At 36.0% G+C, this 12,665-nt stretch overlaps 1 protein-coding gene across 2 annotated transcripts in view; it reads right to left on the bottom strand.

Moving 5' to 3' along the window:
• Window positions 1-3,317: 3,317 nt before the first annotated feature.
• Window positions 3,318-12,665, bottom strand: part of LOC137654976 (facilitated trehalose transporter Tret1-like) — a 125,463-nt gene continuing 116,115 nt past the window's right edge. For both annotated transcript variants that reach the window (XM_068388876.1, XM_068388875.1), the window contains exons 3-4: window positions 7,222-7,421; window positions 3,318-5,069 (exon numbers count right to left, since the gene is read on the bottom strand). In XM_068388876.1, coding sequence (XP_068244977.1) covers window positions 3,957-5,069; window positions 7,222-7,421 — 1,313 coding nt within the window. In that variant the 3' untranslated portion in view covers window positions 3,318-3,956. The remainder of the gene's footprint in view (window positions 5,070-7,221; window positions 7,422-12,665) is intronic.

The raw sequence follows: 12,665 nt of genomic DNA, 5'->3' as shown, positions 1-12,665 counted from the left end.
ACTTTCACAGCTGTCAAAAACCTCCCTAGATAAGCCTTAAAATATCCCTAGATCAGGGCTATATTTTTCTAGTATTCTTTAATACAGTACTTTCTTTGTGATAATGCAATATATATATATATATATATATATATATATATATATATATATATATATATATATATATATATACTGATGTCTCTTCTATGATTATAATATACTACATATTCACTTTTGTTAATTGTATTTATGAAATCCCAAACACTAAGATTTATATATATTTTAATAAGATGAGGAGCTTCCATTTGTTTTGACTTCAATATGTGCTCTGGACGATACTGTATAATCATAAAATTATATTGAGTGTCATACACAAACAATATTTAACAAAACGCAAGCCATTTTAAGAACTACATTTTCCCATCAATAATAACCTTAGGTAGGTAATAAATCTAAATTATTTTCGTTGAATATTAACCTATGTAGAAAATTATTTATAAATGATGAGGAACATTGGTGATTTTAATATGCTAACATTAAATTTCAGCAATAATTCTCAGCTATATAGAAATTAATCAAATGTTCCTATTTTCCTATTCAACAGCTAAAATATCCCTGTTAGGAAACAAAATCCCTAAAATTGGTCGAAAAAGTCAAAGATTTGCTTCAGCCAATCACAGACCGCCACCACACCCTTGTTGCCATGGTTCTCTACATTAGCTAGAAACATAACATTTAGGCTAGAATATGTATAAATAAGTAATTCTCCGACAGACTAGTTGAATTATAATAGATTTTCAAAGGAGACTTTTATGGACACCAATTAGCATTAATAGCTATTTACGAGTGAAACCTATGAGCTAGCTGTTTTATATTGCAAAAAGTTCCTTCCTGAACGCACCCACTTGATCCTTTACTCTATTTACAAAAAAGAAAAAAAAAGATCGTACCTCTCTGAACAAAGGAACAAAAATATTTGAGAGAAACTATAGCATATTGATCCATTCATGCCTAATTTTGAAATCTATTTGGGTTATAAAAAAAGATATATTGCAAAATGTACCACTTGAATCTTTACTCTATTTTCTTTTAAATCGTACCTTTTTGAAAAAAAATGAGAGAAAATATAGCATATTGGTACCATTCATGCCTGATTTTAAAATTTATTTTGATCATAAAAAAATTTAGCTTATCGTATGATTTAATATTAAGACTTACATGTTATGTAAATGCTTCAGGAATGTGGATTTGAATATTAGTAAGCAATACGCTCTGTGATACGCTTAACATCTAAATATAATAAACTGATCTTGTAGATCCTGTAGGGTACAGTGTTCCCCCTCTGTGAAAGAACCTGTAAAACAGCCCTTGAAGTGAAGTAATATCGATAGGAATATTATATTCCATAAATTACATAGATGTACGATAGAAATTAGTTTCTCACCAATAACCCAAACTGAAGATGTGATTCCAAAATTATAAGTAGCTGGAACTACTTCCCGCTGTGTAGGTCAGCGGGAAGATTTAGAGTTGTGTGTAAGGTAGCTGGAAGGTGTAGAGCTGTGTAGGGTAGGGGAAATATGTAGATCTGTGTGTAAGGTGGCTGGAAGGTATAGAGCTGTGTAGGGTAGCGGGAAGATGTAGAGCTTTGTGTAAGGTAGCTGGAAGGTGTAGAGCTGTGTAGGGCAGGGAAAAATGTAGAGCTGTGTGTAAGGTGTAGGGCCGTGTGTAAGGCAAATATGAAAATTTTTTTTTTCTTGTTCACCAATGGAGCATTTTGTTGAAACTATGGGGAAACTTGAATACCCTCTATGTCCTTTATAGTTATAACAGATAAAAACAAACACACAGACACAATAAATACCCACAAATTCCATGAAAAATTTTAAGGCAAAAATGGAAGAATAATTTTTTTTTTTTTGGGGGGGTGGGGGGGGGGGGGAATTACCCACAGGTACAGAAATGTATAAGATTTTTTTGAAAATATGGGAAAACTCAGACATCTGAAACATGGCTAAGTGGTTTCAACAAAGCTGAAATGACACCCAATACTCACACATAGCCTACCTTCATATGCCGAGTGAGCAAGTTAGGCTTTTTGTTCTCAAAGGCTATTCTAAGCTCAAGATGCTTATATGTGTGTGTGTGCGCGTGTGTGTGTATAATAGTGCATCAAACATATTTTTGCATGCAAGGGGAAAAAATAATAAGGAAACTATAGATCAGGAAGTTTTTTTTTATATAGTAAATAAATTTTTAAAAAGACTAATACCAAACAGACCTATAAAATAAAAGGTTGGCACGACTCCCATGAAGAACTGTTGAGACCATCTTGCTTCTTCGGTTGATTGCCCGGAGCTTCTCTCTGGACGGGGCTTTTGGAACCTTCGAAACCCTGACTGTGGTTAGCCACATTTTGTTCCGCCTGAATACCTGACAGTGAGTATTTCTGAAGGACATCTCAGTAGTTACTGAGGTCAGGGAACTGACAAACATTTAATTCTGATACAGCTTACAAGTTTTATTATAGAAATAAAAGCATCAAACTTTAAATTATTATCAAAATTGGGGTCTATGACATTTCTTTCCCACAAATTACTTGAATGAATCAGCATCACAGCACTGGTCCAATCTATAGTAATGTATTACTGTTTTCTTACGATTTTGGTTTAAACGAGTTAAGACCATTTATTAAACCAAATGATTGTGGTGGGCTGGTGGTAGCGTCCTTGCCTGGCGATTGCTAGACTGGGGTTCGAGTCCACCTCAAACTCGTTAGTTCCTTTGGTCGCTGCAACCTCACCATCCTTGTGAGGTAAGGATGGGGGGTTTGGGGGAGCCTATAGGTCTATCTGCTAAGTCATCAGCAGCCATTGCCTGCCCCTCCTTTGTCCTAGCTTGGGTGGAGAGGGGACTTGGGCGCTGATCATATGTAATATGGTCAGTCTCTAGGGCATTGTCCTGCTTGACAGGGCAGTGTCACTGTACCTTACCTATGCCATTCATAAACGGCCTTTAAACCTTTAAACGCGAGATTAATTCTTTATAAGACACTCATGAATGGCAGAGGTCCGGGACAGTGATATTACCCTAGCTAGCAGGACAATGCCCTAGAGACTGACCACCCTTATCCACCCAAGGAAGGACCAGGAAGGGCCAGGCGATGGTTGCTGATGAATCAGCTGGTAGACCTATACGCTTAGTTCACAAGGTTGCAGACACTAAAACTATCGAGTTTGAGCGTGACTCGAACCCCCTCCAATAGGCCACCACATAACCATTAGAATAAACTTTTCCTTTGAAAATCTTAACATATTGAAGGTTGAAAATCAAATTCATTTAGGAATTTTTCCATTTATTTTGGTGATTCCATATATAGATATGAAAAAATACCTTCACAAATAAACAATATATGATTTGGTTCTCCAGTCAATGGCGTCACTGAAATGGGATGATTTCTTGAGGAATAACTTACAAACGTCTTTTATCACTAAAGACTTTATAATGAGATGAGCTGAATGGATTGGATGCTCGATGAATGACAGTCAATGTACGATGGCTTAGACTTTTGGGTAAGATGGTAGATTCTTTCAATTCTGGGACCTTTAGACTTGTAATTGTACACCAATTCTTTCATTAATAGTTCCAGCTTATAAAAATTCTTTAGTTACCTTTATATAACAGATGTTTCATTTCGCAGATGTAGTAAAAGTCCGAGAAAAAGACACAAGATTAGCGGCACAATTGTCAATTAATGTAAAACTTAATTATCATCTGTTATCTTAGTGATTCTTTAGTTTTTGTATTAGTTTATTGCCAAAGTAAATAGATGCAGTTCGTTTTGAGGGTGCAGGCTGAGTCACTTCTACAAAAATAAAATGCTGAAGTTACTGTTTTATATTATATATAACAAAAATATACATAATTTCGAGGTTTATGAAAAATACAGTATATCAAACAGTATGGATTTGGAAGCCTTAAACACTATTACAATGGACCAAAAAGGCCTCTGTGTCCTGGTCTCCTTTGTCTGAATTATCAGAAACTGGAATTTTCTCTAATCTCTGGGAAGACTTGTTCCAGTAATCTTCAATGTCTTGAAGAGATTTCCCAAATGTCTCAGGGAGGAATATAATGACAAGTATGTTAAAGGTAATTGCTCCTGCGGTAAAGAACCAGAAAACCCCATACATCCCTATGTAAGACAAAACAGTGACGAATGATTTTGACATAATAAAAGCTGCTATGGCAAAGTTTGTGGTTGCAATACCAAAACCTACTGAACGCACGGGACCTGGCAAGACTTCAACCGCCATCAGCCACGTGGTGGGTCCTATTGCAGCTGCACAGCCTAGCATGTGTACTGCCAGACCAGTGACGGGCAACCATTCTAACCAAGACACGTCATAGTTAGAGCTCTTCAGGTAGAAGAATAAGCCTATGAAGAATGCAGCTGTTCCAGCAAGGCTATTTCCACCTATCAGAAGAAGTTTCCTTCGGAAATGGTGCAACAGAAGCGAAGCAACGGTATTGGAAGCTAGACGCACTCCGCCAACAATCACAGAGCTGTACCGGGGATCAAGGCCAACTCCAGCAGCGGCGAAGATATGTACTATATAGATATTGATAACAGCGAAACCCACGAGCTCCTTCATAATCGTGTTAATTGACGAGGCAATTATTGCTAATACGTTGGGTTTAGTTGCCATTATTTTCATAAGCTCTGAAAGACTTTGGCCCTTTTTGTTCTGATTCTTAAGAGTAGCCTTCATATCTTCTGCAACCTCTTGAACAGTACATCTATATCTGTACAGAACTTTTCTAGCCTCGTCTTCTCTTCCATTCCTGGCAAGCCACAGGGGAGATTCTGGTGAGAATATAATTCCAATAGATCCAGGAACGATTGTAATTAGAGGCACAAACCATGCTATAGTGGACCAGTCCATAAAACAGCCGGTAATGTAGCATAATAAGAAGCCCCAGGTTCCCCAGATCTCGAGAATACTGGTCATTGTCCCTCTCCATCGATGGCGATTCACTTCGTAGACATAGATGGAAGTTGTAGGGAACAGAATTGACACCATGGTGCCCTGCAAAGAGAGGTTTACTTAGTATTAGTAATTCAAGAAAATAGAACACACACAAACTGGAGAGTTTTTAATTTCTTACCAATAACTTTCAAATAAAGAAGCACACAAACTGGAGCATTTCTAATATTCCTTACAATGACTTTCAATTAAAAAACACAAAGTGGAGCATTTCCAATACTTTGCCAATGACTTTCAAATAAAAAAACTGGAGCTTTTTTAATTCCTTACCAATGACTTTCAAGTAAAATAAACACAAACTGGAACATTTTTAATTTCATACCAATGACTTTTAAATAAAAAAGCACACAAACTGGCGCATTTTTAAATCCTTACCAATGACTTTTGAATATTTTTTTTTTTTAAATACTGCTCCAACCGAATATTCATTTTCACACTAAGAATATCAAACTTAACTCAGACGGGCAAGATGTATGCTTCAATACCAAAATAAAAGTCATGTTGAAAGATGCTTATAGAAAGTGACAAACATGCTGTATAAGAAAGTCGATTTATTTCAACTAACCTAACCTAACCTACCCAGTCTGTATACTTCTGGAGATACACATTCCATGAAGTTGATTAGTAAGTACTCTATTTCACATTATTATTATTATTATTATTATTATTATTATTATTATTACTACTACTCTTGTTATTATCATTATTATTATTATTATCTAAGCTTCAACCTTAGTTGGCAAGCCCAAGGGCTCCAACAGGGAAAAATAGCTCAGTGAGGAAAGGAAATAGGGAAATAAATAGACAATAAGAGAAGAAATGAATAATCAAAATAAAATATTCTAAAAACAATAGCAACAATAAAATGAATCCTTCCTGTATAAACTATAAAAACTTCAAGAAATAAGAGGAAGAGAAACAAGATAGAATAGTGTACACGAGTGTACCCTCAAGCAAGAGAACTCTACCCCAATACAGTGGACGACCATAATACAGAGGCTATGGTACTACCCAAGACTAGAGAAAAATCTATCATTGTTATCCTAACCTAAGATGGCTTGCTTTTCTGAATGCGATCTTCCTTTACTGTAGATTTCCTAAGCAAATCTAACTGAAAAAAAAAAAAAAAAAAATACCACCAAGAAAGTTGACAGTACTGCATTGGATCCTTCTCTCTAGTTACGGTTCACTTTCCCTTTGCCTACACATACACCGAATAGTCTGGCATATTCTTTACAGATTCTCCTCTGTCCTCATTCATCTGACAACACTGAGATTACTAAACGATTCTTCTTCACCCAAGGGGTTAACTACTGCACTGTAATAGTCCAATGGCTACTTTCCTCTTGGTAAGGGTAGAAGGGACTCTTTAGCTATGGTAAGCAGCTCTTCTAGGAGAAGGAGACTCCAAAGTCACACCATTGTTCTCTAGTCTTGGGTAGTGCCATAGCCTCTGTACCGTGGTCTTCCACTGTCTTGGGTTAGAGTTCTCTTGCTTGAGGGTACACTCGGGCACAATATTCTATTTCGTTTCTCTTCCTCTTCTTTTTTTTTTAAGTTTTCATAGTTTATATAGGAAATATTTATTTAAATGTCATTGTTCTTAAAATATATTATTTTTCCTTGTTCCTTTCCTCACAGGGATATTTTTCATGTTGGGGCCCATGGGCTTATAGCATCCTTCTTTTCCAACTAGGATTGTAGCTTAGCAAGTAATAATAATAATATGATGAAATTCTCTCACAAAATGTAGGCTACTTTACACTGCATGCACATTAACCGTCAATGTTATCAGGTTAAGCTATTATTATTATTATTATTATTATTATTATTATTATTATTTGCTAAGCCATAAACCCCAATTGGAAAACCAGGATGCTACAAGCCCAGGGCCCCTAAAAGGGGAAACATCCCAGGGAGAAAAGGAAACGAGGAAAAATAAAATATCTTGAGAACAGTAACAACATTAGAGTAAATATTTCCTAAATAAACTATAAAAACTTTACCAAAACAAGATAAAGAGAAATAAGATAGAATACTGTGCCTGAGTGTACCCTCAAGCAAGAGAACTCTAACTCAAGACGGTTATATTTCAGTATCCATGTAGGTCTATGCACCTCAGAGATAGTACTAGATGGACGTATCTGCTTTCAAAGATTACAAAAAAACGACAAAATCTTTTGAGACGATTTACCTGAATGATTCTGCATATCAGGAGAACCGTTTCAGCTACTCCGGCGTCCTGGACGCCTTTCAGAGACGCAAAGGCCATGGAGGTGTAGGAAAACCAGAGCACCGGCAGAAGGATCAGATAGAGTCTTCGGGGACCAACCATTTCACAGAGCGTTGCCCCCACAGCTGAGCCGGGGATGGTCATCAGTAACGGCACGGTAGCTGGGGAAGGGGAGATAAAAAATGTTGGTCTATTTGATAAAATTACGAATAATAATGGTAGATTTCATTCGATTGTTTTTTTACTATGTTAACTGGAATGTAAAATAAAGTTGGTTTTGATATTTTAGTAGGTAAAATAATATTTATAGAGAAGATCAAGAAGAATGAATGAAATAATGATTTGAAGATCTCTAGCATCCAGACATCGAAGAACAAGAGAGAGAGAGAGAGAGAGAGAGAGAGAGAGAGAGAGAGAGAGAGAGAGAGAGAGAGGACTGGTTTTTATAATATATATATATATATATATATATATATATATATATATATATATATATATATATATATATATATATATATATATATATATATATATCTATATTCAGTAACAAACTTCCATAGTAATGAAACCTCAGATATGATAAAAGTAGTATAAGAAAGAAGAAAAGAAGTGTTCAATATAGTTTGACAAACATAATTAACAAGTGCCACTAAATAGAACCTGGAAAAAAAAACATCAATTTATGTGGATTGCGTATGACTACTTTTGGATTAAACATGTCAATAAGATTATGTAAATGACACTCATCAAACCGGTGTATATGATGCTTTATGAGTATAAAGTATAAAGAACTATACTCAATTATTTTTGATGAGGTGCATTTTCACTGACTCGCAGCGGTGCCATTTTAGCTCGGGAAACTTTCCTGCTATCTGATTGGTTAGAATTATTGTGTCTAACCAAACAGCGAGCAGGAAACTTTTCCTAGCTAATTTGGCACCCCTCGAGAGTCGGTGCAAATCTGCCTCACTAAAAAGGATTGACTATAGAATGTCTGTCTTTAAATGATAATTACATAACACAAAGTTATTCGTATCTAACCCTCAATATTATATAACCATGTAAGCTACAGCTTCTACTTTTATTTTAGACAAAACCATCTTTCCACCTCACAGTTTCTGACCTATCAAAGTAGTGCAGTCTATCAGCAATAGATCTAATACAACAACAAGAAGAAATGCAGCCGTTTCTTATCCACGGCAGAACAAAGGCCTCAGAGATATCAATTCGTGTCTTGGGTTTGGTCAGTTTTCCTCACCACACTGGCCAGTGCGGATTGGTGATACTGGGAGACTTCAGTCTGGTCGCTCACAGCAAACCAAGCTAGTATGGGTAACCTTGACTAGCACAGCTTTGCTGTTCACGGCAATACGCAAACCATTTCACCAGGTTAAGGTATCCCCACATGCAAAGCTTTAATCTAAATAAAAAGCACCACATAAGAATACACTAGAATAATAACGGTGGCTTAGAAGAGTGTCACTACTTATATATGAGAAGGAAGAGGGCTGATCTGAACAATAACGTCCATAAAAAAAGCAGGAGAGAACGCTTCCAAAGCAACACTTTTAGAAAACGGGACATGGATAGATTTTGAGAAGAAAGAGTAAGTCTGACGAAAAAATCGAACTGAATTTACAGAGAAGGGATTGTTATATATATATATATATATATATATATATATATATATATATATATATATATATATATATAGATAGATAGATAGATAGATAGATAGATATAGATATATATATATATATATATATATATATATATATATATATAGATATATATATATATATATATATATATATATATATATATATATATATATATATATATATTTATATAGATAGATAGATAGATAGATAGATAGACCTTTCTGAGTGGGGATACCTTAACGTGTTGAAAGGGTTTGCATACATATGATCAGCAAAGCTGTACTAGTCTGGGCCACCCATACTTGGTTGGTTTGCTGTGAGCGATGAGACGAAAATCTCCCACCACCACCAATCTACACTGACCAGAGTGGTGATGAAAACTGGCCAAACCCCAGACATGAATAAGGACATGTCTGAGGCGTTTGTCCTGTACTAGAAATGGCTGCATATATATATATATATATATATATATATATATATATATATATATATATATATATATATATATATATAAATATATATATATATATATATATATATAAATAATTTTGCTGAAAGGACTTCTTACCCAACACTGCCAAGTCCCATAGGAATATGGAAATGAAATGGAAAAAGCTCCCGAAAGAGATCGATTTATTTTACAGTTTTTGAAGAAATCCTGATTATGTATTTTCGAAGAAAATTTACAGAAAAAGAAAGAGCAAAAGGAGATGTGTTGTGCCTCAGTGCCCCAAATTTATGCTCTTTCTAACCTCTTGATTACTGTTATATTATACACCTCATTTAAATAATGCCACAACTGATAGTAAAGCATCATAGAAAATGTACTTACACTAATGATCAAAATAAGCTCTTTATTACTGTTGTGTGTGTGTATATAAATATATACAGTATATATATATATATATATATATATATATATATATATATATATATATATATACATATATATATATATATATATATATATATATATATATATATATATATATATATATATATATATATATATATTTAAGTACTACCACAACTTATAGTAAAGCATCATAGAAAATGTACTTATTTCATGAGTCTTTTGACAGTGACGATTTAACAGTAAATGAACAACACGCGATATGAAACGTTAAATACTCTGAACGAACAAGGTAAAACGACAGGGGAGGTCCTGTAGAGCAAGATGGAAAACGCCGTAGTGCCCAACGGTACGCCTACTGTAGAATACAACTTTTTCGATACTGTATAATGTATATTAACACACACACACACACACACACATATATATATATATATATATATATATATATATATATATATATATATATATATATATATATATATGTGTGTGTGTGTGTGTGTGTGCGTGTGTGTGTGTGTAATCATCATCATCATCTCCTCCTACGCCTATTGACACAAAAGGCCTCGATTAGATTTCGCCAGTCGTCTCTATCTTGAGCTTTTAATTCAATACTTCTCCACTCATCACCTCCTACTTCGCGCTTCATAGTTCTCAGCCATGTAGGTCTGGGTCTTCCAACTCTTCTAGTGCCTCGTGGAGCCCAGCTGAACATTTGGTGAACTAATCTCTCTTGGGGATTTCGAAGAGCATACTCAAACCATTTCCATCTACCCCTCATCATGATCTCATCCACATATAGCACTCGAGTTACCTCTCTTATGGTTTCATTTCTAATCCTGCCCTGCCATTTAACTCCCAATACCCTTCTGAGGGATTTCTTCTCAAGTCTACTAAATCTATTGGAGATTGCTTCATTGTCATACCATGACTCATGTCCATAGAGTAACACCCGATCTCACTAAACTGATATATAGTCTGATTTTTATATGTAATTTTAGGCGATTTGATATCCAAGTTTTATTTAACCTAGCCATATTCTGATTTGCCTTTTTCAATCTTTCATTAAACTAGAATTCTAAAGACCATGTATTGGAAATCATTACCAAATGGGAAGATAATGAGGTATATTGCCCTCATATAATACACTTCTATATTTTCACTCTTAGTTTCACGAAGTACATCAAGACAGTACTCGATTTCATACCATGTTTCTCATAGCGTAGCCATATCAGGGATGGCAATGCAATTAGTGATATCTCATGTCTTTGATTCACAATATATTGAAGAAACCTCATTGAAGGAAGTCCTTGGGAGTGATATCTTGTGAATAAGATGGCCAGAGAATTGGGGCATCCTTTGAAATCCACCAGTCTGGAAATGTTTCAAGAATCCACGAACTTCCAAACACCAGTGTGCTGGGGCACCATCTTGCTGGAAAACAGGGTTGCCAGGTTTTCTTAATGAGAAAACGCCAACTTTTAAACAACGGAAGCTCTAAAAGACCAAACCATTAGTAGAAAAAGGACATAAATTATAGCATTTATGGTTAATCAATTTTTAGAAAAGGCCAAATTGAGATATTTGGCACGTATAAAAAAACCAGAATTAAGGGGTTTGGCCTCAAAAAGGCCAATCTGGCAAACCTGTGATGGTTGATGGAAGGTCATCTAGTTTTGGTGCTACTTGAGGTAACGTCCCTGACTGGTGAACGCCAGACTGGGGTTCGAGTCCGGCTCAAACTCGTTAGTTTCTTTCTTTGGATGATGCAACCTCACCATCCTTGTGAGCTAAGGATGGGGTGTTTTGGGGGAACCTATAGATCTATCTGCTGAGTCATCAGCAGCCATCGCCTTGCCCTCCTTGGTCACAGCCTGGGGAGAGAGGAGGCGTTGGTGCTAAATCATAATGTGTATATGGTCAGTCTTCAGGGAATTGTCCTTTTAGATAGGGCAATCCTACTGTCCCTCGCCTCTGGCATTCACGAGTGGCCCTTAAACCTTTAAAAGGTCAAGGTAAACATCTGATGTAATTGATGTCTTGTGGAAGAAAATAGACCAATGATTTCATTGTACTGGATCCAGGGCATTGTCCTTTTAGATAGGGCAATCCTACTGTCCCTCGCCTCTGGCATTCACGAGTGGCCCTTAAACCTTTAAAAGGTCAAGGTAAACATCTGATGTAATTGATGTCTTGTGGAAGAAAATAGACCAATGATTCGATTGTACTGGATCCAGGGCATTGTCCTTTTAGATAGGGCAATCCTACTGAACCTCGCCTCTGGCATTCACGAGTGGCCCTTAAACCTTTAAAAGGTCAAGGTAAACATCTGATGTAATTGATGTCTTGTGGAAGAAAATAGACCAATGATTCGATTGTACTGGATCCAGGGCATTGTCCTTTTAGATAGGGCAATCCTACTGTCCCTCGCCTCTGGCATTCACGAGTGGCCCTTAAACCTTTAAAAGGTCAAGGTAAACATCTGATGTAATTGATGTCTTGTGGAAGAAAATAGACCAATGATTCGATTGTACTGGATCCAGGGCATTGTCCTTTTAGATAGGGCAATCCTACTGTCCCTCGCCTCTGGCATTCACGAGTGGCCCTTAAACCTTTAAAAGGTCAAGGTAAAAATCTGATGTAATTGATGTCTTGTGGAAGAAAATAGACCAATGATTCGATTGTACTGGATCCAGGGCATTGTCCTTTTAGATAGGGCAATCCTACTGTCCCTCGCCTCTGGCATTCACGAGTGGCCCTTAAACCTTTAAAAGGTCAAGGTAAACATCTGATGTAATTGATGTCTTGTGGAAGAAAATAGACCAATGATTCGATTGTACTGGATCCAACACCACACTGAAGTTCCCCAATCACATGAGGATCATATGATT

This window comes from Palaemon carinicauda, chromosome 16 (assembly GCF_036898095.1).
Source record: "Palaemon carinicauda isolate YSFRI2023 chromosome 16, ASM3689809v2, whole genome shotgun sequence".
NCBI classification, from domain to species: Eukaryota; Metazoa; Arthropoda; class Malacostraca; order Decapoda; family Palaemonidae; genus Palaemon; species Palaemon carinicauda.
This window is presented reverse-complemented; position numbering and strand designations above follow the sequence as displayed.